A 23,622-nucleotide genomic window follows, 5' to 3' on the forward strand; every position below is an offset into this window, starting at 1 on the left:
ATTACTGATACTAGGGTAGCAATGTAACAATTGCGTTTTCCAGTTTATTGACACTCTTTTACAAGTGTTGAAGAGAATGCAAAAACTAACCACTAATATCTAATTTGCATTGACAAGTGAACTAAGTTGATACACAGAGACACATGTATGTACAGACTCTCCTAGCTCGAACGAAAAGGGAGAAAGAGCCCCAGGATATGACGCGAACTCTTAGACACATAGAAATAATGAAATTTTCGGCATTAATGAGCCAAAAACTCACAACATTCCTTAGACAGGTGAAACTAACACTTGCGAAAGACGCAAAAAGGCACAAAGACCTGTACAAACAAAACCGAGAAAAGCATCTCGAAACGACAGTTGATTGAAAAGCTGGAAAAATGTCGCAAAAACGGACATAAGACGCAGATAATGACTCGTATAGGCCCGGACTGAAACCGACACCCCCGTGCAGTCACATTAAGTCCATATGACTTACATGGTATGACAAGACTTGGCTAAGCCCCTGGAATGACATTCGAGGGTAGTAGCTAACTGCTACTGTCTGTCGTAAGAAGCGTGAGCAGGTTTGAGACCAACGCGCATCACTTCGAACAAACGCGCTGCGGTTGGTTATACCAGACTTCGCTGAACTTAGAATAAATTGTGAGCCGGTTAAGGCTTCTAGCATTTCATTCTGTTTTTGATGCTTCAAATATTTTAAGACTTATGCTCAGCCTGTAAATTGAAAAAGCAGTTTGTAATAAAATTGAAAGACAAAGGTTTTCCCCCTTCTGATTCCTCCAATGCAGCTTGATCTGATCTTGGATCCTCTTCGACCTTTGATGTGTACCAAAATGTCAACCATGGATCCAATTGATAGAATGTGACCGAGTCTCAAAGAGAGACTGCCTACGTATCCCAAGCTAGGGAATCAGGTCAGAACGTAGTTCAGGCTAAGGTTCACTCGAGTATTTTACCTCACCTTTTACGCTCTAACTTTTGCCTAGAACCGCCCATTTGGGTTTTCGGTCTAACGAGCTTTCAAATGTTGCCTTTACTTTTGCCTAGACCGCCTTCATAGGTTTTTGGTCTAGCAGGCTGCTCTAACTTTTGCTTGGAACTGCCCACCCTTGGGGTTTTCAGCCCAACGAGCTTCTCTCAGGGAAAAGACTTTTGAATTGATCCATGTTGACCAAGGTATTTGAAATTGATTGCCATCGTGGTCATCGAGATCGATGATCTCTGGCCACAGCCTCAGATAAAACGGCTTTGATAGCGCAGAGTCCAGTGTGCTTCGGTTGACATGTCTCGTTCCAGACCAATTTTGAACTTGCTAACTTGTACTTGGTGGAACGCTGTTCCTACAAACTTGAACATGTATGAGGCGCTGGACCTTTTGAGCTTCTGCTTTTTGGCTTGGCATCCGGTAGCAAAGAGATTCGATGTTTCTTTATCTCAAGATCAATACCAGGCATGTCTTTGTGAGACCATGCCAAGTCGTTGCTGAATTCTTTGAGCCTGTCTGACCGGGCGCAATGCTCCTTTGGGGTAGTGCTTGGACCAACCTTGAACCTTTCGGGAGGTTATACTTGTCTTTCAAGTTTATTTGAAACTACTTCTCCTTTTAATAGGCTGAGCACGCCTTTTGTCTTCCCTTTCGGCGAGGCAACACATTTCCTTGGGGATGATCCCATCGAAATCTATCCCTTCGTCGTCAGAGTCGACACAGTTTATATAAAAGCCAGCGAAGTACTTAGAAGCAAGATAAAGCATATCATAAAAACCCCCGGGGTTTGCCAAGTACAGCATATTCGAAACCTGAAACAAAAGCTACGACGTGGAGGGCCAAGAGGCACAACCTCCGACTCAGAGCTAGACTAGACAAATGCAAAAGACTCCGTGTTAGACTCAGACAAAACGCCAATGCAAACTAGACGCGATTTGAAAATCCAATATTTAAAAAAAGCTACCCATAGCTTCCACAAAAAGAGGTAGGATCCAGCGGGTATCAGGCCCAAGCAACAGCACTTCAGCCTCCTCAGCTTCTTCGACCAAACCTACTCGGTGCTCCCATGAACAATGGACCTCAGCCCGTTAGTCTGCTCCTTTGTAAGTTCCTCATTGCTGTCAATCCAGGTGTCGGCAGTGAAGACCTCAATTGCCCAACCCACAGCCATCATGTTAATCTCCGGTTCGAATGGGATGGATACGATTGGTTTGGGTTGGCTTTCTGGGACGATATAGTGGCTAAGGTTGAATATGGTGGAGCTCGGGTTGATTTGAGTGGAGGTGATAGATATTTGACCAACCAGAGGGTCAGAGTTGTGTTGAGGCAAGGAGTTGGAAATGACGTTGGGCTTTGGTGGAACTTGAACCGTGCCATTGTCAATGAGATCTTGAATCTCATGTCGAAGACGATAGCATGCGTCAGTGGGATGGCCAGGCATTTGGTGGAAGGCACAGAAGAGGTGAGGTTTGTAACCAGAAGGTAGAACTTTTGGCGGAGAAGTTGGGGTCAAGGGTTTGAGATGCCCAGACTTGACGAGTTTTTCCATCACTGCGGATAGAGATGCCTCGAAGACAGAGAAATTCCGAGGCTGGGTTCGGAAACGGTAGCTTTGGGCATTTTGAACCTGGTTGACATCGGCAGCGCGATTGGAGTCGAAAGCCGGAGCATCGCTCCCACTTATAGCAGTATTAGAGTAGTTGTCGTTACCGAACAACGTGCTACTATTTTCAGAGTAGGGCCGCGGCTTAGCTTTCTGTGAGGAGGACTCTCCCCTAGGCAGAATTCCACTCTGCAGTGCATCCTCAATGGCCAAACCAGACTCAAAGAAAGTCTCAAAGTTTGCAGATGCTTGAACCAACACGAGGTGCTTGGCATAGTCAGGCTGGAGATTACGAGAGATGATGCGAAGTTGATCCCTCTCGCTCGGGCGATCAGTCATTAGTGCAGCCTTGGCTCTCCACCTCTTAACAAAATCCGCAAAGGACTCATTTGCTTCCATTTTGGTGGACTCCAACTCACGAGTAGTCATCTTGAGCTGTGAGTTGTAATTGTACTGCGAGACAAAGGCAGCCCCTATGTCTTCCCAAGTTCTTCTTTTGGAGATGTCAAGCGACAGAAACCAATGAAAAGCAGGCCCAGAGAGAGTCTGTGGGAAAAGCTGAGACATGGCCTCACTTTCCACACCCAACAGCTTCATGGCAGCATGGTAGCCAAAGAGATGAGTCTTAGGATCACCGCTCCCATCGAACTTAACCAAGTCAGGCATCTTGAATTTGTTAGGAAGCCTAGCATTAGGGTACAAACAGAGGCGATCCAGGTCGATTCCCCCTGCGCTGATCTTCTCAGATTTTGAAATAGCTTCTTCCAACCTAACCATCTTGGCCATAAGAGCAGCTATGTCAGGGTCTTGAACAGGCCTAACAACAGCGGGATTTGGAGCAAGCACACGAGCCTCTCTAGAAGTGGGCTGAACGATAAGCCGGCCTTCACGGTTTGGATCCTCAACAAAGACGGGTTCTGCATGAACATCCTCATCGTCCTCGCCTTCCTCTTCGGCCACTGGTGGAAGACGAGTGTTGATAAGGTCATTTAGGCGAGTGATGTTAGCATCTGTCTGAGTAGCCCTCTGTTGCATAGCAGTGATGCTAGTCTGGATATTCATGAGGATGGTTTCCAAAGTGAGTGGTTGATCTGTCATCGCAGGTTTTTCAATGGAGCTTGAAGAAGCTGAAGATGGGGAAGCCGGCGGCGTGGCTTTTTGCAATATCGATGGCGAACCCGACTGTAGGGCGGCCAACAGTGAACCTGGAGAAGCCTCCGTTGTGACTGACAGGGAATCTAGCCTGACAAGCCTTTGAATCGAATTCTGATGCAAATGTTCCCAAGTAGGTTTGGCTCTTCCTTTCGGTACTCTCTTGTTCGGTGCAATGACCTTAAGCTTTGGACAGCAAAGTAAGACAAAAGCTCAGTGGTGTTCCTTCAGCAAAATGCAATATACACGTCATTGTCGGTGTCAACCCTAGACTCTAGAACTAGAGACAAGTCTGTCTCATGATGTTCAGACGCTGCCAGAATCCTCGGAATTCTTTTTGAGGGTGTATCCTTTGAATAGATCAAACTGATCCTAAGAGATGTCAAAACAGACTAAGTCTTTGACTAGTCCCATTTGAAGATTCGACTTTGAATTAGAAACAACTCGGTATTGACGGCGTGACACCTTAACCGGGGTGGCGTGAGCAACGCTGTGCTTTAGCCGGGGTGGTTGTAAGTGACAAGGCACTTGTAACCTGAATGATATCAATGTCACGACATCAATACTTTGTGGTTCCTTATTGTCGGTCGAATCCTTAATCGGGCATGAGCCAAGGACTTAATAAGGTTTGATTTCTCAAAGTCTTGCTGATCTAAGGACTTTGAAAAATTAACAACGTGCACCATCGAGATGCACGACTCTTCATCGGGTCTAGCAGCGTCCTAATAAGCATAAGACAGACTCGAAAGAGAGAGACAACCTAGAAGCCGCCCTAAACATGCTCCTACGCAAAACAGAATGTATGTATGTACAGTTCTAGAGATGAGTATGCTTCATGGGTTTCAGACGTTGCTGGAATCCTCAGAATTCTTTTTGGCGATGTGTCCTTGAGTAGATCGACAGATCCTAAAAGAAGTCAAAGTAGACTAAATCTTTGGCTAGTCCCATTTAAAGGTTCAACTTTGAATTTGGAACAACTCGGTAGTGATGACATGGCACCTTAACCTTGAACACGGCGGTGTATAGTGACTTCGCACTTCAACCTGGGTGGCACCAGAGACGTGGCGTCCATACCTTGTGGTTCCTTATTGTTGGTTGAATCCTTAATCGGGCATGAGCCAAGGATGTAGTAAATTTTGATTTCTCAAAGTCTCATTGAACTAAGGACTTTGCGATTGATAACGAACATTCGACAGAATGAACGACTCCTCATCGGGTCCAACAACGTCTTAGACAGCGCATGACCAACTTGAAAGACAAAACAACCTTAAACATGCTCCTATAGATGTACAGTACATGCGATAGGGAAAGCAGTAACACGTAGACAGTATATGGGGGTTAGATGCAAATAGATCTTACCCTGTAGGTACCTGTCCTATTTTGGAGAGTTCTAATGCTTTGTATATGCAAAGGCTGGTTTTGGCTTGTAACGGGTTCCTCGGACTAGAGCCAAGATATACCTCCCGCTGCCCACGTAATCGCAAAGCAACAGTCAAACGGTAGAATGACTCATCATCGTCGAAGGTTGTTGGTCATTCGGGGTTCCCGAGCTCCGGTAAACCGTGCCGGATTGCCAAAACGATCCAACGCTGCTTTATCCCACATCGATGCATATGAAAAATGCTAAAGAAATTGATTAATGAAATAGAATCGCAAATTCGCAAATGCCTTTTCAAATTTGGCTCTCTTTATTGATCAATACTTAGAAGATACTACACGAGAGAACAATCGGAAAAGCCCCAGATTGGATGGCCGGACACGAGGTCCTGTTAAATCACAAATCCTTTCTTTAGCAGCGCGAAGCTCACTATTTTGACAGACTTTTGTGGGATTGTTCTCAAGCGTATTAAAATCTAAGTATAGACCAATATTGATTCGATCCCCAGCAGAGTCGCCACTGTGGGCATGCGTGCCCGTTTTCGAAATTTTCGGATTCCGAGACACGAGGCAAGGGGCCCGGGTCGAGGGAGCGTGAGCGGGGAAGGCAAGCGCTCGCGAAAATACAGAGTCGCCACTCGGGTTTTGAAGGTCCGACACCCAAGGAACCGTATTTCGAAGCACTTGCCGCGCTGTTTGATTTGAAAAAGTTAAGGAACCAGTCCGTCATAACCATATCTGGGTTCGGGAGCCAGGTTACGAGAGGAGAAGGGTTTTATGGCACCCCTCTCGCCCAATCCGGAGATCGGTCTCTACTTAGGCATTTGCGAAAAATGTTTGTTTGCGATTCTGTTTGATTAATCAATTTTTAGCCAATTAGGGCGGGGGAACAGTTAATCGGGGATTAATACTGTAACATGTTTGCAGGATGTGATAGATAGCATGGATGAGCAGTTAGTATAGGATGAGAACAGACTGCTGTGGGAGTTTAAACAAACTGGGAGGCCCCTGTTTTGGAGTGACGTACGTAGGAAGAAACCAGCATGCACTGAGTAAGTCACTGCATGCTGCTTACTCCTGCGCACACAATTCCAAGACAAGCGCGCGCCGGTAAGCTCAAACCCACAGCTCTTATTCTCAAACCATCTGGGCTCTGGAAGGACCAGTGCACACCCAGGACAAACCACGCAGTTCATATAGGCTGTAAAGCCCTACAAATTAATAAAACACCCCATAAACAGTGTGGGGACAAAATAATGACCTAAAACCAAGCTACCCGTGCAAGGCCACTCACTGGTCAGAGGCATACTATCGCGCGACGAAGTCAGTCTGGCGCGCGAGGATGCGCCCTGGCGCACTGTCGAGCGATGGAGCCACTCTGTCGCGCGATGGTGCGCCCTGGCGCGAGATGGCCGCGCCCTGGCGCAACCAGACCAGTGCTTGGTTTACACTTTTCTGGGTTCTCCAAAACAGCAGAAACTCATATTGAACTAAGACTAACAGTTTATACTAAGGAAAGCAGTAAACTGATTTTTATCATGCTTAACAGTGATATATAACATAATAAAGCACAAAACAGTAGGAACCAATCCCCACGCGGACCAGCGAGCACAGACTAGAACAGTCGCGCGCGTGAGTGGGTCCGTCGCGCGCTGATTCGTACCACGACAGTTTTTGAAACCTTGCCAGCTTTAGGACTAGAACTGGTATTGATTACTAGCCTTGGCCCTGCCAGCCCCCCTCAGAGATCAGAACAGAAAACAGAACAAAGGTAAGCTATACCTTCGGTTTTGAGTTTGAAAGGTGTTTGAACTTTGATGTTTGAAGGCTTGATTGAGGAGTTTGAGTGGTAGAAGCAAAGAACAAGCTTGTTCTTGGAAGGTTGAGGTATGAAAATGGGGAATGGTGACCCAAAGTGTATTCTTTTGAAATTCTTGAACCCTTTTAATGGAAGAAGAATGAGGGTATTTATAGAGAATGATGGAGGTGAATCTAGTTGGTGTAATGAGAGGAGCTCAACCAGTCCACGAGGCTGGTTGAGGTTTGCTTGGTGGCTAAGCATCCCAGCTGATAAAGGTGATGGGGACAGCTTTGACCATTGCGCGACATATTGAGTCTGTCGCGCGATGGTGCGCCTTGGCGCACTGTCGCGCGATGGAGTGAGTCTGTCGCGCGATGGTGCGCCCTGGCGCGGGATGGTTGCGCCCTGGCGCACATCAGTAGGGTTTTTGGTTTTTGAAGTGGCTTAGGCTAGGTTAGGTTCAAGGGTTTTGCAAACACTCAAAACTCAAACACACTATCATTCCCGGGGTGTTCTTGATCCGTTTCATCATCGGGGAATCAAAAACCGTAAGTAAACTAATCTGGAAGCCCAGATTGGGGTGTCTACAGCACCAAAAAAGGAGAAAATACCTCTTTTTTTGTTTTTTATCTACGTTATATTTTGGTTTGGACTGCTAAAAATCAATGTCCTATCTTTTTTCTTTTTTTTTTTTCCAGAAAGTTCATGCGTTTTACTTCTGTATCAATAAATACTATAGTACACACAAAAAAATATTGTAGTACATGCAAATATCATTAGGTTCAAAAGCCTCTAAAGTCCGAACTCTCGATTCTAAATTCTTAAAAATTTTATTTTTATTTTTGAGAGAGCACGTGCAAAGAAAATTTTGTGACTTCTGGGAAGTGGGAAATTGGGTTTTATTCATATAAATAACATAAGTAATATTACACTTTTTGATTTTTGTTTGTTTGCTTTGTTTATCCAACATTTTTCACAATTGTTATTTACTTTGAATTAATTCTATTCATACTCAGAATTTTAATACATAACCGTATTTATTTTTCCTTGCATAGAACTGAAAACCGCTAGTTTTGATATAAAGACAAGTAAAATTATTCAAAGAGCTTAGCTTCACAGGTAACTTATGAAGCGCCACTTTATTCACTATCTTCAAAAAAAAAAGTTCAATCATCCTCCCAAGAAGTTGAATAATCAAGAGGGGGATATGAAATGAGGGGATAATTTTAGAAGGGGGATTGATATTCCTATTTTGCCCTTGCTTCTTACCACAGGTGAAACTACATTGCCCCCAAATAGAACGTCTCTCTCTCTCTCTCTCTCTCTCTCTCTCTCTCTCTCAAGCTTCATTGAGTCGCCGACGTCCCTCTCGCTCGCTCTGCTCTCTCCGGCGGCAATGAGTAACGGTTAGACCCGTCCTCCATCGTCCTCCAGCCTTGGGTCGCCCTTCCACGACACCAAATTTGTAAATCGGTTAGACCCTTGTCTGAATCTGTAAATTCGTATTGTAAATTGGGTGCTAGTAAATCAGGAGTTTCATTCATAAATCTGTATTTCCATTTCATTCTTGAATTGTCGTCGTTCTCAGACCCAACTCTGGCATCTGAGATGGGTTGGTTTGGCTGCTTCTGTGCACGAGAGATGAGAAGAGATGACACAGTGATGCGTTAGTTCTTCTTCTTCCTGGTGTGAATAGCGTGGGGGTTTTGGGTAAAAAAGGAGGGGATAAGATTTAACCAGGGGGCGGAGGGAGGTGCAAAAATAATCGGCCTCCAAGTGACTTATCTGGGTTCTTCGAAGCAAACAAACGCCGAATATAGGGAAGCCGGATATACATATCTGGCTTCTCCTTATATCCCCTCCCTTGTACCTCTAATAAACAGGCCATAAGTTAGGAACCAAACGGATAATCGATGGATGAGCAACACAATCCAAGCATAGAAATTGTCCCCGCAAACATAAGTTGCCAATTCCACCAACTATTCAGGAGGCGGGTTACAATGGGATAGTATGGGAGTAGAGGTCAAAATATCAAACTTATGATATGGACAGTTTAATCCAATTCCCACCAAACATGGGTTGAGATGGTACATGCATAATCCCCCTGTTACCCCGAGGATGGCACCTTACATCTCTTGTCCTGTAACCAAACATGTCCTGTGTGCTTAAGTATAATAAAAAAACCAAGACACAATGGGTATTAGACTATATCAAAAGGCTTGTCAACACAGCAATAGCCTCAAATTTTCGCAATCACAGTCATAATAGGCATCATATTACAATTTAAACACCGTTTTCGGGTACATATAACCCACCATCACTCTGTTAGACATAACCATTGCAAAAATTCTAAATGAAAAGTGAAATGCTTGTTTGGAAAAAAACCGAAACCATAACCAACACAATAGACTCAGATAAGACCACCCTGCATCCAGGATCCAACCGGCAAGAACATTCTGCAGTACCTCATGCCTGCAGCAGCAGCAGCAACAAAAAAAAAGAGGGAATAAGCAACAAAATTAGATGAAGTTGATTTTCATCCCTCAGTCGGCAGTTCTTTGACAAAGTAAAAGGAGGATATCGGATTACTTGCCTTGTTAGCAATGTTGTTGGAGAGCCAATCCAAACCCTCGATCCACCTTTCCCCGGAGGTTGCATAGGTGCTCTGGATGTGCCTGAAAAGAACATAGGATCGAGTTAAAATATGATCATTCAGATTGCCACAGTGCTAAACAAATCAAAGAGCTGCCAATTTAAAAATATATATTTTAAAAAATCACCAGCGACGCTGTCGGAGGGAGTGGAGGCCGAGTTTGTCAGTAATTTCAGCAGTGTTCATTGCATTAGGAAGATGTTGTTTGTTAGCGAATACAAGCAACACAGCATCTCGTAGCTCATCCTGGAAGGGAAGAAGTCTAAATGTCAGTGCCCCTTTAAGAATTTACCGAAGTTGTAGTCTAAGAACTAGAATATTATATATCGGAACAGCAGGCATGCTCAAGCATCTGACATAAAATGTTAATTAGCTTTTGGTAGGACCAAAACAGATGTGCAGAACAGGTCCAGAAAACTACGTCAAGCGTCCAACAAAAAAGTAGTGTAGTAGACTTAAACAAGTGATACCCGTCCTGTGCCAAATTCTATGTCCTCTGTGAGAATGGTGAGTGAGATGTTACACTCAAACCTAGGTCCAAATGCCTTCTGAGCATCCATAGTCGCATGTATTTTAACTTTCATTTTATTTCTCTCTCTTAGAAAATATCCTATCTTCCTTCTTCCGCGAATCAAATGCACATTCTCTGTGTCCTAAGAATAGCTGAACCCTTTTTTAACAAGTAACGAGTATCTGAACCATTAACAGCTCACTCAGCAATAGCAACGCAAATTACCAATGAACTCGTTACAAGCTACAAAACAATCATAGCAGCAAGCACTGAGAAAGGGGGGGAGGGGGAGAATTAAGTTACAGGGAAAAAAAAAACTGTTGATGAGAACAAATTCCCGGGGACCATTTAAGAGTATGACACATCACAAATTATGAAAACTTCTGCAAGCTCAAATGCTTTTCCACTACAATAATCTATTAATGTCACCTCATTATGTACCCAAAAAAAAATGTCACCTCATTCAACATGCGATGCAATGCATCCCTTGCCTCAACAACTCGGTCTCTGTCATTGCTATCCACCACAAAAATGAGACCCTGTGTTTTCAGGAAATAGTGCCTCCACGATGGACGAATCTGCACAGAAAGAGTCACATTATTACCGATCATGGGCAAAAAAATTCACCAAACACTCGAAAAAAATCATACTCAATCAGTTGGATTTTATTTTGTAAACAAAATACAAGGTTCCAGAGGCGGGAGAGGAAGAATAACACTCGTAATATTCCACTAAAACAGGTGGACCTTTTAAAAATATGATCATAGCTAAAATTGTCACACATAGAAAGTCAATACCTTGTCGAACATCCCACACTGTGAAGCTGATATTTTTGTATTCGACGGTCTCAAAGTTAAAGCCTGCGAATATTCACCAATTTGTTATTGAAAGAACCACACTTCTATGTATGGATCCACGTGTCATTACAATTCTATCAAAGGAAATCCACTGACAGAGACAAATAAATTGGATAAAAATGTGAAAAATACCGATTACCATAAAGCAAATTTCACATCATACAAGTAAAACATTCAAATGAACATTGTTTCTACATGGGTATGTAGAATAGGCATATCTTAAGGGGGACAGAGAGTGATCATATGCAGCGACACAAGATCTTCCATATTAGCAAAATAGACAAGTCAAACACGCGGCAAAATCCACACTAAAACACTTTGCTAGCAATTACCCAAAGCTAATAGAAAGACGGTTTCTAAAGCCATGAACAGGTCGGAGGCTCTTAATATCTCCATCAATGCTTGCCCGTAGTAAGCCGCCCTGATGCCAGATAAGTCAATACAATAGTACAACCATACAAATTTCTTAAATAAATGAGTCCAAGACAGCGTAAAACCTTAGCCTTAGGCATGAAAAGAAAATCTTCGGATAAATCTACCAAATAAAACACTAGGGTGTGGGGACCACACAAACATAAACACAAGTTGATCCAAGGGCTGAGATTCATTTGATCTAAGGACTAAGGATTGGACTCTCTCTCTCTCTCTTATCCAACAACGTCCCCAACCAAGAACTAGACTTCTGTCCCCCCGCCAAGCACTCGACTTTTGTCCTCGTCGCCATTTCAAAACATTTCTACTTATTTGTGATATGATGGTGTCTGTACCCATGTTTGATGGGCAATTCCAACCGGGGTGCGTAGTGCCGTAGGCACGGGCAAGTACTAGTGTTTAATATTCCAACTTCACCAATGCAATAACCGATCTTCCAGTGAATAATAAAAAATACGTTACAGGTACTATCATGTTTGAACTTTAATAGTACCAACAAAGGAACTTCAAGAGGACCATGTATAATAAATTCAGCAACATGTGGTCTCAAGCATATTGGAAGAACTTCATATGAAAAAAGTTGAAGCATATTGGACGTCTACCTGTTTGCAAGTGGACTTGTTGTGGCCAGAATGGCCACAACGGGAGCACACTTTCTGAACACCCTTTTTGGATCCTCTAGTTTCGGCCTTCTTACTGCAATCCAAACACATGAGTTATCAAATAAGAATGGAGAAAAACTTTCTTATAAGTACCTTCTTTTACAACTTTCTACGGTGCTTACCAATGGTTGGTGTCCATCACATGGAAGCTCATGCTTTATTAGCCAGTTACAATGTACTAAATGTAGTAGTAAAAAGTTATGTGGAAGTATGCATGTTCACTGCAAATATAAGCAAAAGATATACTCCTACTTGTACCAACTAGAGCTGATCTACTTTACTGTTCACACCCTCACACGAAATCACCTTCTAATGTTGGACCTTTTTCCACAGCTTCACGTCAGGATGGGTTTCTCCTCTTGATTGGATAAGTAATTAGGGTGAAATGAAGGTGAAATTTCTGAAGATCTCTCCAGTTTGTGATAGTAATGGAAGAATGTAAAAGTTAAGAGGAAGAGAGAGAGAGATATATATATATATATATACATACATGTCTTTAGGAATGCGGCTGCCGATGCTTTCGGAATCCATGTCTTTAGGAATGGGGCTGCTGATGCTTTCTTTGGAATACATGTCTTCAGGAATGGGGCTGCTGATGCTTTCTTTGGAATACGTGTCTTTAGGAATGGGGCTGCCGATGCTTTTGGAATAAGCCAGAAGAACATAGGGACTAGCAGCGAAGATGATTCCGGCAGTTGAAGCTAGGGCTCCATATCCAACGAGAATAATAGGCAAAAATTCCTTGAACTTTTCGACCAACTCAAACTGAAATTAAAAAGCAGACAACATAAGAATACAGAACCCACGACTGTACAAAAGAATAAGACATCAAGAGTTTATGTATACATGTTTAACAGCTGAAGCAATGGACGCCATCTTGAACACTACGTCCACATATGCTACAAAATTTCCTCCCAATTTTGCTAAGAATTTCTCCTCAGGCTTTTGAATCTCGTGGCTAAGTTTATCCTCCCCTATCCCTCTGACAAATTGGAATGGAGGGAGAGGCGCCGCAGGTCTGACAGCCACAGGAAAGGGACGAGCCCTCAAAAATTGGAGGGCACGATTCACACGATACATCTCCTCCTCTCTCTCTCTGTATCAGGGTTGTTCTGAATTGGGGGAAGAAGAGACTGAGAATAACTAGGGCATAGGAGTACTATATTGACGGGTGCGTCCACCAACAAAAATTATAAAAAACTTCACCTATTTTACTATTTTGTTTCACTAACAAAAAATTTCCAGCATTTTCCAATTTCGTTTTCACTAACAAAAAAAATTGCCAACAAAATGTTTTTTTGCTACAGTAACTTAGTGACATGGCACCATTAGCCTAAGCGGTGTAAGTGACTTCGCACTATGCCCTGGGTGGTATGGGTATCACGACTTGTTAGGATCGACACACACGCACACACAATTTACGAGTACAAAACAGTAAAGGAATCAACACAAAGATATACGTGATTCCCCAATACTAGGTAAGTCTACGGGAGCGAGAACGACTGCTATTCTTATTATCACAGTTATTTTCTTTTGAAATGGTTTACACCATAGAGTATTTATATCTACTCTATTCTAACCCTAACCTAGTATTTAGCTTGTATCCCAAAAATACCCTTGTATAATACTGTGTCCTTAGTATCTCTTCATACTTAACATATGAGCCACAGTTCTAACACGACATTTGTAGCCTAATTGTTTCATTAACTCCATTGAATTCTTGACTGAAAAATGTATTGAAGACGTAATGATTGTAGGAGTATTTTGGTTTTTCTTTCAAGCATTACCGATGGAACGTATTTTCACGAGCATCCGAGGATTTTTGCCCTATAGGTGGTACTTTCCCCGATAGCGTTCCTCTTTCCCTTGCCAAGATCGGCCAAAAGAGCATTCCATTCGAGGGATACTCTACTCACAAACCCATCAACAACTTATTCACTACCAGAAATTGTAGTAGGCCGAACAAAATGACTCGAACATGGCATCGTCCGTCCCTCCAGGATGAGTGCGGAGCCTTGGGTGCATGGCCTCAGCTCGGCATTGTCATTTATAAAGATTTCCTATAATCTCAAGATGACTTGCAACCATAGCAACCGGACGGGAAACCCATCCTGGGTGGAAGTAACCAAAGGACTCCATTCGCCTATGAATATAAGAGAACTCAAGAAAATTGATAAAACACTCTTCGCAAATTTCATACACTCACTATATTATATTTCATTGGCTTCTTGCTTGGTTGAGGTTTGATCAATCAAGACCTCTTGCTCTGCCGCTGGCTCCGTCTAAAACCCAGTGGTTGGGTATATGACGATTACTAATTTTGTAGGCTCACCAACGGGGAACGAACGAGATCACTGAGTGATCTGACTACTGAAATTCTAACTCCTCTAATGGGTTGTGGCATAAATAAGCCCGCTACAGTCTTTTTCTACTCTATTATTACACAAAGTGAGACAATAAAGAGCTACACAATATTTCTCTTGCGGAATGCTTATTTATTTTCCCATTGGACATCACCATAACTGTCACCTCCTTCTTATCCACCTCATCTCACTTCCTCAGCACCCAAAACTTGAACCGTAACCTCGATCAATCCCGTCACTCCGCAGCCCGCTGCTTCTTAGCACAATAGAGGGGGAGCTCATCCTCGTTCTTTCTTGATAAGTGGTCCATTACAAATGGTGAAGCACACATAGTAGTCATACTAGGAGTAGCGAAGCCATGATCTTTATCACAGGAGGTAAACCGACTAATATAAATTCTACAGACAAAAATGCACCTCAGTTATTGCATATTATTCTTTTCATGTATAACAATTTGTGTAAATCGTTATGTTCTTTTCTTTTAGTAACTACTGTACTCACTTACTTTGTTATATTTGGTTATACTATATGAAACTTTTAGGAGGAATTTTTAAAAATTTCTTTTAGTAACTACTGTACTCGCTTACTTTGTTATATTTGGTTATACTATATGAAACTTTTAGGAGGAATTTTTAAAAATCAAGGTACAATCATTTGAATTAAAGACCAAACTTAATTATCTATCAACAATTTTAGAAACTAATTCCCTATCCATATACTAATTATTTAAATATACATAAAAAATTTGCAACGATTATAAAGCCTGAGTGTTTTGGGACCCTAGCCATGTTGACACATAAATTTCAACTAAGATTTGACGCATAACGTAAAATTAACAATGTTGGGCTTGTGGACTAAATGGCATATAAAGAGCCTAAAGAAAATGTTAATCACCCAACAAGCCGGCAAATCAACGATATATGTCGGCCCAACAAGCCTACAAATATATGGGCTTGGGGATGGAGTAATAGGTCTATATATCAGTTGAACCATGTAGGCCCACATCTTGTAGGGCCTACAAATCAAATGTGGGTTAACGTGATAATACGCAGAGCCCAAGAAATACTTATGTGGAAGTAGAAGAGTATTCCAAGGAGATGCCATCAAATATATTCAGCATTTGAAATTGGAAGAAGCTGAGAAGATAGGATGAGATAGCATCCTATCTTGGCAATGACTATTCAAAATTTAAAATAGGAGTGCTGGCTGAGCCATCTATAAATAGGAGGTCCATCATCTAAGGAAGGGACCTCTCTCCCCTAAACATAGAGCTTCTCCCCTCGATGTAGAAAATATACAGAGAGAGACTAAGGAGAAAATACAGAGAAAGCATCCTATCCGGGCAACGACTATTTCAAATTTGATTTGTAGGTTTGATAAAATTGAGCATTTCAATTGGTTTGTGCACTCCTCTTGGTAATACTTGTTTCAAGCATTTCAACTCCACAAACAAATCTCTCCCATCAATATCTGAAACCCCGCCATGCTTTAAAACTTCTTCAAGGTTGGTAGTTGGTACAATAATTTTTCAAGCATTCATCACCCAAAGTCACCTTTTCCAAATCAAACAAGAAACCAAGAAGTAATTCACTTTCATTGATTCTCCAGAGTGTGTCTTCATCAAATTGCTTCTTTCTTTGAATGATGCGCTTTTCAACAAACTTAGGTTCAATTCCCATTTCATTTGCCATTTCGGTAGCATCAACCATTCCTCCGCAAAACCAACTATTCTGTAATTCTCGAAATAATTAATAAGGCCTTTTAGCTTCTCTATAGCAAGGTCTATGTGCATGTCTTCACTTTGAAGAAACGTGCTCACAGTGTTAACAGCAAACAACAACTTGTACCAAATAGCCATGGCGAAAGCCATTATCATAACCTTGTCCCCTTAAGTCACCAATATCAAGCTGAAGGCTAACTAAAACTTCTTAAAGTGCACCAAATAGTCCCAATCCTATTGTGTTATCCACCTTCAAAAATTCTGAAAATAACTCACTCACACTCACCTCTATTGGACTTGTTGAAATATCCACACATCGTACAACAAGGGACATTTGTTCTTCATGACTTACATCTGGGGTACAATCAAGTATAACTGAATAATATTTAGCGTTTTTTATTGTTGCAACAATTTTCTCTTTAGTTCCGCCGCTAACATCTGTATCAACTCGTTCTGGATTTTGTGACTAAGAGAATGGTTATGAATCTCACCATTTTCAATTCGCCTCAAGTGCTCTTGCATTACTAGATCAAATTTTCCCATCATTTGAATAAAACATAAAAAATTCCCATTATTCTCTTGGTAAATCTTCTCATTTTCTCCACGAAATGGTAGATTATTCTGCACAAGTGCTTCCACGAGCAATTGCTCTCAATAATACCCCTCTCCAATGTTCCCTCTCTTTAATGATTTGTTCTTGAACACTTTTGTCAATTGTTTGATTCTTCTTAATCTTCTCTCCAACTCAATCCATTTGTTCATGCAAGTGAGGTGCTCCCAATTAGCTTCATGACCTTTAAGTCTATCACCAATATTTTTTCAGTCTTGAAATCTATCATTAGCCAATCGAGTCTTGTTTCCTTCATTCTTGAATAATTTGCAACAAAAGCAAAATACTCTATTCAAAGCCTCCAAGTATACTAGACATATTCTATCATGTTTCTCTCCATTGGGTAAATGGTGAATATAGTGCACAGAAGAGAAATGTCTACTCTTCTCATTGTCATCCTTAGGAAAGGTAGCATCACCATTTCTTCTTACGTGACCTCTTTGAACCAATAAGTCCTTTGTACTACTTGAAAAATGAGTTTGCCAGGTGGTACTATGGAATATTGGACTTTGGACTTTGGATGGATGCTTCTTATTAGAGAGTGATATGATTTCAATGAATCAATGGTGTATTCATTTTTTTGGAGGTTTAAGAACTTTATAATCATGTATTATGAACTTTAGTATTTTGTATTTGCTACTATGGAATTATGTAATTATGAAGTATGGAAGCCCAACAATGTGTTGTTGGATGCAATGGTGTTGGTGTAACTTAATTGGCTAAGTTAATGCCTAATAGTTGTGGAATCTGTTTTCTTTTTTTGCAGATTGTGGAACTCTAGTACTGTTTTTTTTGGAATCTGTCTTTTTTTTATGGGCACTAACTATGGAACTATGAATCTATGGGTTAATTGGCAGATTGTGGCTTAATTGGCTAAGTTAATGCCTCATAGAATCTGTTTTTTTTTTCCAAATTCGGATATCCAAATCTTCGATCGGATCTCCCCGTTCGGGACGAGGATGGAGTACCCAAAAATATATCCAATCGGAGATCGGGGCGGATTTGGGGGACGGGTGGAGGGTTTGGATTCGGATATGTCAATATCCACCTCCAATCCACTCCGTTGCCATCACTATTGCCAATTGTGGCAACTTTCACAAGTAGCATAATGTATGCAAACACAAAATAGAGTACAAAAGAAAACCATAAGTAGGTAAGTCACCTCACCCGAATATCAATCTGCTTAACCTGCTTTGATTTGCCATCGTACGTGGCCACCGTTTTGTTGCCCTTGCCCCCAACTTGATAATCTCAACCACTAAAGACGAGATGAGTGGACACTTTTTCAATCCATAGATGGAAGGAAGTTTTGATCCCGCGTTCGTAATTTGTGTTTATGACTCACAACTGACACCATGTCTTCTTTTTGGCGACTTTGTGGAAGTTTTTGTCACTGCAAATAGTAAGGACAAATTTATTCAATAACACAGAGGGAGGTACACATACTACATCTATGCCCACCAACGAAGTCTGATGATTCTTTGGCTGGATTACTAGCATGATGTAGGCCCTCTCTACAAAGTGTTTGGTGAAAGTATAGTTAACCATGTGGGCAGCTCTCTTTTGGCCAAGATCTCATCTATTGTTCAAGAAGAGAATTGGCACTGGCCTAATGTTTTCAAACCGGGATATGTATTGTGTATCGTTTATTTCATTTTATGTATTGTATCAAGATACGTATCGTGTATCGTAAGATATGTTAACGAAAATAAATATAATATAATATAATATTTATATTTAATTATAATCTAAAAATCTGATGAATATATGAAAATAAGTGTTTAAATGTATGAAAAATAGGCTTTTAGGATGAAAATTTTCAAGTCTCCCAAGTAGGATCTATCATAGTGCGGCAGGATCTATCATAGTGAGGCTTTTTGGTGCCTGAGTCATACAATATATGATCGATATATGTTCTTTCTTCTATTCGAACTTTGAATTTTTGTTTTCTCTAAATAGTTTAGATACCGTCACAATTAGATCAAATGATTTAGAATGAGTTTGTATTCCAATTCATAAAATATGGTATGATTTCTTCTCAATAAGAAATCGTAGGATACGTTCCGAGTCGGGATATGCTATTATATCGTAAGATACGTCATTGTATCGTACGATTTCTATAGAAAAAGGATACAAGGTTGATTCGTATCGATTTTTGGAAGGAGGCGATATGAATCATAGGATACGTATCCCGTATCGTAGGATTTTAACAACCATCACAAAGGAACGGAGCAATTATGCATATTATGAAGAATACTCCTTCAAGTTTTAGACCTAACCTAGAAATTGATGATTATGTGATCTGGATTTCTGTCTCCAATATGGCAAGTTCTCTGTTAAAACTGTTTGGGAAGCTCTTAGGACAACTCTTCCTAAAGTTCCATGGGCTCCTATTGTTTGGTTTAAACAAGGTATCCCGAGATGGACTTTTATTATGTGGCTGGTTTGTTGGGGTCATATATCTATCCTTGGATGCAAGTGGATCCGTTATGTGTTTAATGTCACTGTATGCATGAGTCCCATTTGCACCTCTTTTTTTATTGCTCTTTCTCAGCCTGCTTATGGGGTAGAATTCATCATATGTTTGGCATTTCTAGGAGGCCTTGGGAGTGGGGGCAGGAGATAAATTGGGCTATTCAGCATCAAAAGAGAAAAGGTTTCTCCTCCGCTCTTTAAAAGTTAGCTATGGCTGGAATGGTATATTACATTTGGAAAGCTCGAAACAACTGTGTTTTTTGCAACAAGCAGTACTCTACGGATACCATCTTTGATATGATTGTCAAGGATGTACGGGACACAGTATCTTCTTGGAGGAATGTTGTTAGAAGTTCTGAAAATTTAGCTCTTTGTAGAGCTTGGAATATTTCAGAGAGAATTTTGTAGTTCGCTGGTAGTTAGGTTCTGATGTAGTTTGTTTTGTTTGTCTTCTAGTTATCCAATTTTGCTGGTTTGTTTTTCCCTGGGATATGTCCCTTGTTTTCTTGTATTCCATGCATTATTTTTGGTAATAAAATCCTTCTTTACCCAAAAAAAAAAAATGGAGTCTAATGAATTGGATTCATCTGCTTTTCATCAAGATGCAATCTACAAACTACGTACACCTCCAAAAAAGAAAAAAAGCACCGTGTGCCTCTTAAGAAAAAGACTCACCATGAAAATCTCATAGATTGGATCTGTCTGCCTTCCGTCGGTATGCAAATTGCCAAGTCTATGTTTTTATACTGCAAAAAAATATACAAGTGAAAAAAAAACCTCACCACCGATGTAATCATGGATTGAATCCATCTGCAATACAAAAAAATATGACTGAGCCGGGGGGAAAAGAAACCGAAAAATCACCAACAAAGCCTTACCAATCAGATCTCTCGAACTTTCATGTTTATAACGGTTTGATATGACTGACCGCATAAATATGGCAATCCTCTGGATTCGTGCAGCCGCCATGCTCCAGAGGGAGAGAGCGCCCTAAGAGAAGAGAAATATAAGAACTGTTCTTGTTGTTTTTTGGTATTAAAATCCTTCTTTACCCACACAAAAAAAAAAAAACAGAGTCTGATGAATTGATGAATTGGATTCATCTGCTTTTCATCAAGATGCAATCTACAAACTCCGTACACCTCCAGAAAAGAAAAAAAGCACTGTGTGCCTCTTAAGAAAAAGACTCACCATGAAAATCTGATAGATCGGATCTGTCTGCCTTCCGTCGATATGCAAATTGCCAAGTCTATGTTTTTATACTGCAAAAAATATACAAGTGAAAAAAAAACCTCACCACCGATGTATCATGGATTGAATCCATCTGCAATACATAAAAATATGACTGAGCCGGGGGGAAAAGAAACAGAAAAATCACCAACAAAGCCTTACCAATCGGATCTCCGGAACTTTCGTGTGTTTTAACGGTTTGATATGACTGAACCCAAAATCCTCAGGACTCGTGCAGCCGCCATGCTCCAGAGGGAGAGAGCCCTAAAGTAAGAGAAATAGAAGACGTGTTGCACACAATAAGTACGACCATACGCAAACACAAATACTTACAAGTTAATGTAAGTACACACAAACTTACAAGTCAACAACATAAAGCGAAAATACTACAGGCACCGCAGGGTACCGTACGGAAATCGTGGGGATGGCCTCGCCGGGCCGTCTCTGGCCACCGGACGGCCGATCCGAGCCGTCCAAAAATTTTAGAACACAAAAAGGAGAAGGCCTTGGGTGAGATTCAATGGCATCCGACACGTGTAGGGTGCTCGATCCAAACACTCCATTTATGAAATGGAGTGTTTGGATCGAGCACCCTACACGTGTCGGATGTCCTTGAATCTCTCGTGGGCCCCCCTCCTTTTTTTGTTCTAGAATTTTTGGACGGCTCTGATCGGCCGTCCGGTAGCCGGAGACGGCCCGGCGCGGCCGTCCCCACGATTTTCGTACGCTACCGGGTTGGTACCTGTAGCAATACTCAACATAAAGTACACAAACACTTACAAGTCAATTTAAGTATGTATAATCAAATTTAGTAATTTCTTTAAAAATAATTAAATTTTAGGCTTTGAATAACTAAAATTAACAATTTTTTTCAAAATCAAATACATCCATCATTACTCAAAAATATTCTCTCTTTTCCTTCTTCATCTCTGTCTCTCTCTTTTTTTTTCCAACAATGTCTTTAAAAGAAAAAAACTACTCCCTCCGTCCCAATTTATTTGTCCAATTGTCGAAATACGTTTCTTTCAAAAATATACTTATATCTTACATTTTATAATATTTTTTATGATTTTGAAGATTTTTATATAATAAAACTAATTGAGATATATCAAACAAAATCCATATTGCATATTAAAAACATTGCGAATTGAAAATTATAGCCATTTCTTTGAGAGGTCAAACGCTCTCAAAAAGTAAAAAATGGGACAAACAAACCTGGATGGAGGGAGTATTTTTTTTTTTAAAAAAATTAAGAGAATGTGATGAGACAAATTTTGATTATTCAATTTTGATTATGTCATTATAAACCTCTACATTGTTAACCTTAGCAAATTTTTAAATAGATAATTAAAAGTTAATGTGACAATTTTTGATTATTTATTTTTTATTATAGCATTATGGATACTCTTACAGGTGTTCTCTATTTAAGCCTATTGAAGCCAACCAACCAACCAGCTATTTAGCAAATCTTGCAGCAACATGATTATACCTACCAAAGTCAAACTCATTCTGTATAGATCTGGTAGTAGCATTTTTGGTCTGTTTAACTATGGTTTTACACTTCCAACGTGGGTCCGGTACAGGGATGGATATACATGGGGCACGCAAGGTAGCATTTCGTAAATTGAGTGTTTGGATCGAGCACTCTACACGTGTCGGATGCCATTGAATCTCGCGCGGGGCCTCCTCCTTTTTTTGTTCTAGAATTTTTGGTCGGCTCGGATCGGCCGTCCGGTGGCCGGAGACGGCCCGGCGCGGCTGTCCCCACGATTTTCGTACGCTACCGGGTTGGTACCTGTAGCAATACTCAACATAAAGTACACAAACACTTACAAGTCAATTTAAGTATGTATAATCAAATTTAGTAATTTCTTTAAAAATAATTAAATTTTAGGCTTTGAATAACTAAAATTAACATTTTTTTTCAATCAAATACATCCATCATTACTCAAAAATATTCTCTCTTTTCCTTCTTCATCTCTGTCTCTCTCTTTTTTTTCCAACAATGTCTTTAAAAGAAAAAAACTACTCTCTCCGTCCCAATTTATTTGTCCAATTGTCGAAATACGTTTCTTTCAAAAATATACTTATATCTTACATTTTATAATATTTTTTATGATTTTGAAGATTTTTATATAATAAAACTAATTGAGATATATCAAACAAAATCCATATTGCATATTAAAAACATTGCGAATTGAAAATTATAGCCATTTCTTTGAGAGGTCAAACGCTCTCAAAAAGTAAAAAATGGGACAAACAAACCTGGATGGAGGGAGTATTTTTTTTTTTAAAAAAATTAAGAGAATGTGATGAGACAAATTTTGATTATTCAATTTTGATTATGTCATTATAAACCTCTACATTGTTAACCTTAGCAAATTTTTAAATAGATAATTAAAAGTTAATGTGACAATTTTTGATTATTTATTTTTTATTATAGCATTATGGATACTCTTACGGGTGTTCTCTATTTAAGCCTATTGAAGCCAACCAACCAACCAGCTATTTAGCAAATCTTGCAGCAACATGATCATACCTACCAAAGTCAAACTCATTCTGTATAGATCTGGTAGTAGCATTTTTGGTCTGTTTAACTATGGTTTTACACTTCCAACGTGGGTCCGGTACAGGGATGGATATACATGGGGCACGCAAGGGCACGTGCCCCACTCGAATACGTGTCTCCACTCGAAATACAAATAGTTTTTAAAAATATTTATGTATAAATTAGCATAATTATGAAAGTGTACTAATTTGTAAACATGCACACTTGTATATATCCCAAAAATACACAGAAAATTAGTTTTATACCTGAATTTTATCCTAAGGTGCATTTATACTTGTTACTTTATGAGCTGTTTGTATATTTGGAGATATTTTTTCTTAATTCTCTTAACGAGCCTACTACCATCTAAGCATACTTTGAGTGTTATGTGCATTAATTTAGTGTGTGGTCCTACGGCTCTGAGATTATTTTTTTTTTAGAGAAAATTTTTACGACCTGAGCTCTGATATCAACTCTGTCATGACCCAAATCTGATGGGTAGAAATTCGTGATATGGACAGTGATTTAAAAATCACTTCAGGCCTAGATATCACACAACAACAAAAATATTATTGTTATTTTCTTATTTCAAATAAAACATGATATAAGCACAAATAACAATAATTGAAACCATCTTCCA

At 40.3% G+C, this 23,622-nt stretch overlaps 1 protein-coding gene across 3 annotated transcripts; it reads right to left on the minus strand.

Annotated features, from left to right (window-relative positions):
- Positions 1-9,335: 9,335 nt before the first annotated feature.
- On the minus strand, positions 9,336-20,747 carry LOC131310093 (uncharacterized). 3 transcript variants are annotated; one of them, XM_058336903.1, is made up of 10 exons: positions 20,597-20,747; positions 20,396-20,466; positions 20,083-20,194; positions 19,880-19,950; positions 12,527-12,801; positions 11,977-12,070; positions 10,883-10,945; positions 10,544-10,663; positions 9,702-9,820; positions 9,336-9,596 (listed from the first exon to the last, which is right to left on the minus strand). In XM_058336903.1, the coding sequence occupies exons 4-10, from the start codon at positions 19,880-19,882 to the stop codon at positions 9,458-9,460; spliced, it is 813 nt and encodes a 270-aa protein (XP_058192886.1). In that variant the 5' UTR covers positions 19,883-19,950; positions 20,083-20,194; positions 20,396-20,466; positions 20,597-20,747; the 3' UTR covers positions 9,336-9,457. The 3 variants fall into 3 exon arrangements, with proteins under 3 accessions (XP_058192886.1, XP_058192888.1, XP_058192887.1); XM_058336905.1 differs by having other exon boundaries at positions 19,880-20,014; XM_058336904.1 differs by having other exon boundaries at positions 20,396-20,528; positions 20,597-20,733.
- Positions 20,748-23,622: the final 2,875 nt, after the last annotated feature.

This window comes from Rhododendron vialii, chromosome 12a, assembly GCF_030253575.1.
Source record: "Rhododendron vialii isolate Sample 1 chromosome 12a, ASM3025357v1".
Classification (NCBI taxonomy): domain Eukaryota; kingdom Viridiplantae; phylum Streptophyta; class Magnoliopsida; order Ericales; family Ericaceae; genus Rhododendron; species Rhododendron vialii.

Excerpts from the sequence above, each read along its gene's own strand:
- LOC131310093 (XM_058336903.1), bottom strand. Across the intron at positions 12,071-12,526 it reads AGCCGCATTCCTAAAGACAT|TAAGAAGGCCGAAACTAGAG; the intron begins GTATGTATATAT and ends TTTGGATTGCAG. Across the intron at positions 10,664-10,882 it reads AGTGTGGGATGTTCGACAAG|ATTCGTCCATCGTGGAGGCA; the intron begins GTATTGACTTTC and ends CTTTCTGTGCAG.